Source organism: Buceros rhinoceros, unplaced genomic scaffold, assembly GCF_000710305.1.
Source record: "Buceros rhinoceros silvestris isolate BGI_N320 unplaced genomic scaffold, ASM71030v1 scaffold41563, whole genome shotgun sequence".
Taxonomy (NCBI): Eukaryota; Metazoa; Chordata; class Aves; order Bucerotiformes; family Bucerotidae; genus Buceros; species Buceros rhinoceros.
Genome location: NW_010403764.1, coordinates 1 through 224, shown reverse-complemented (window position 1 = coordinate 224; position 224 = coordinate 1). Strand labels below are relative to the sequence as shown.

Genomic DNA, 224 nt, shown 5'->3' with positions numbered 1-224 from the left:
CCGCCGATGCAGAGCCCTCCCACCGGAGAGAAGCGTGTACGCGACCCCCCCAGCAAGCTGCAGGCACTCACCCGCTTCTTGGAGCCTGGGCTGGGCCTTAGGTTAGCCAGACAGACCCTGGGCAGCGATCGCAGCATCTCCAGGGCCTTGGTCCCGCCATTCCCGCTCATGTCCCCTCACCTCCCAAGGGCGGGCAGAAGCGCTGGCCCGAGCGAGCTGCTTTA

General features: G+C 67.0%; 1 protein-coding gene across 2 annotated transcripts in view; it reads right to left on the bottom strand.

Annotated features, from left to right (window-relative positions):
• MRPL15 (mitochondrial ribosomal protein L15) overlaps positions 1 to 170 on the bottom strand; it is a 6,233-nt gene extending 6,063 nt beyond the window's left edge. For both annotated transcript variants that reach the window (XM_010133126.1, XM_010133127.1), the window contains exon 1: positions 72 to 170. In XM_010133126.1, the coding sequence (XP_010131428.1) occupies positions 72 to 170 (99 nt within the window). The remainder of the gene's footprint in view (positions 1 to 71) is intronic.
• Positions 171 to 224: the final 54 nt, after the last annotated feature.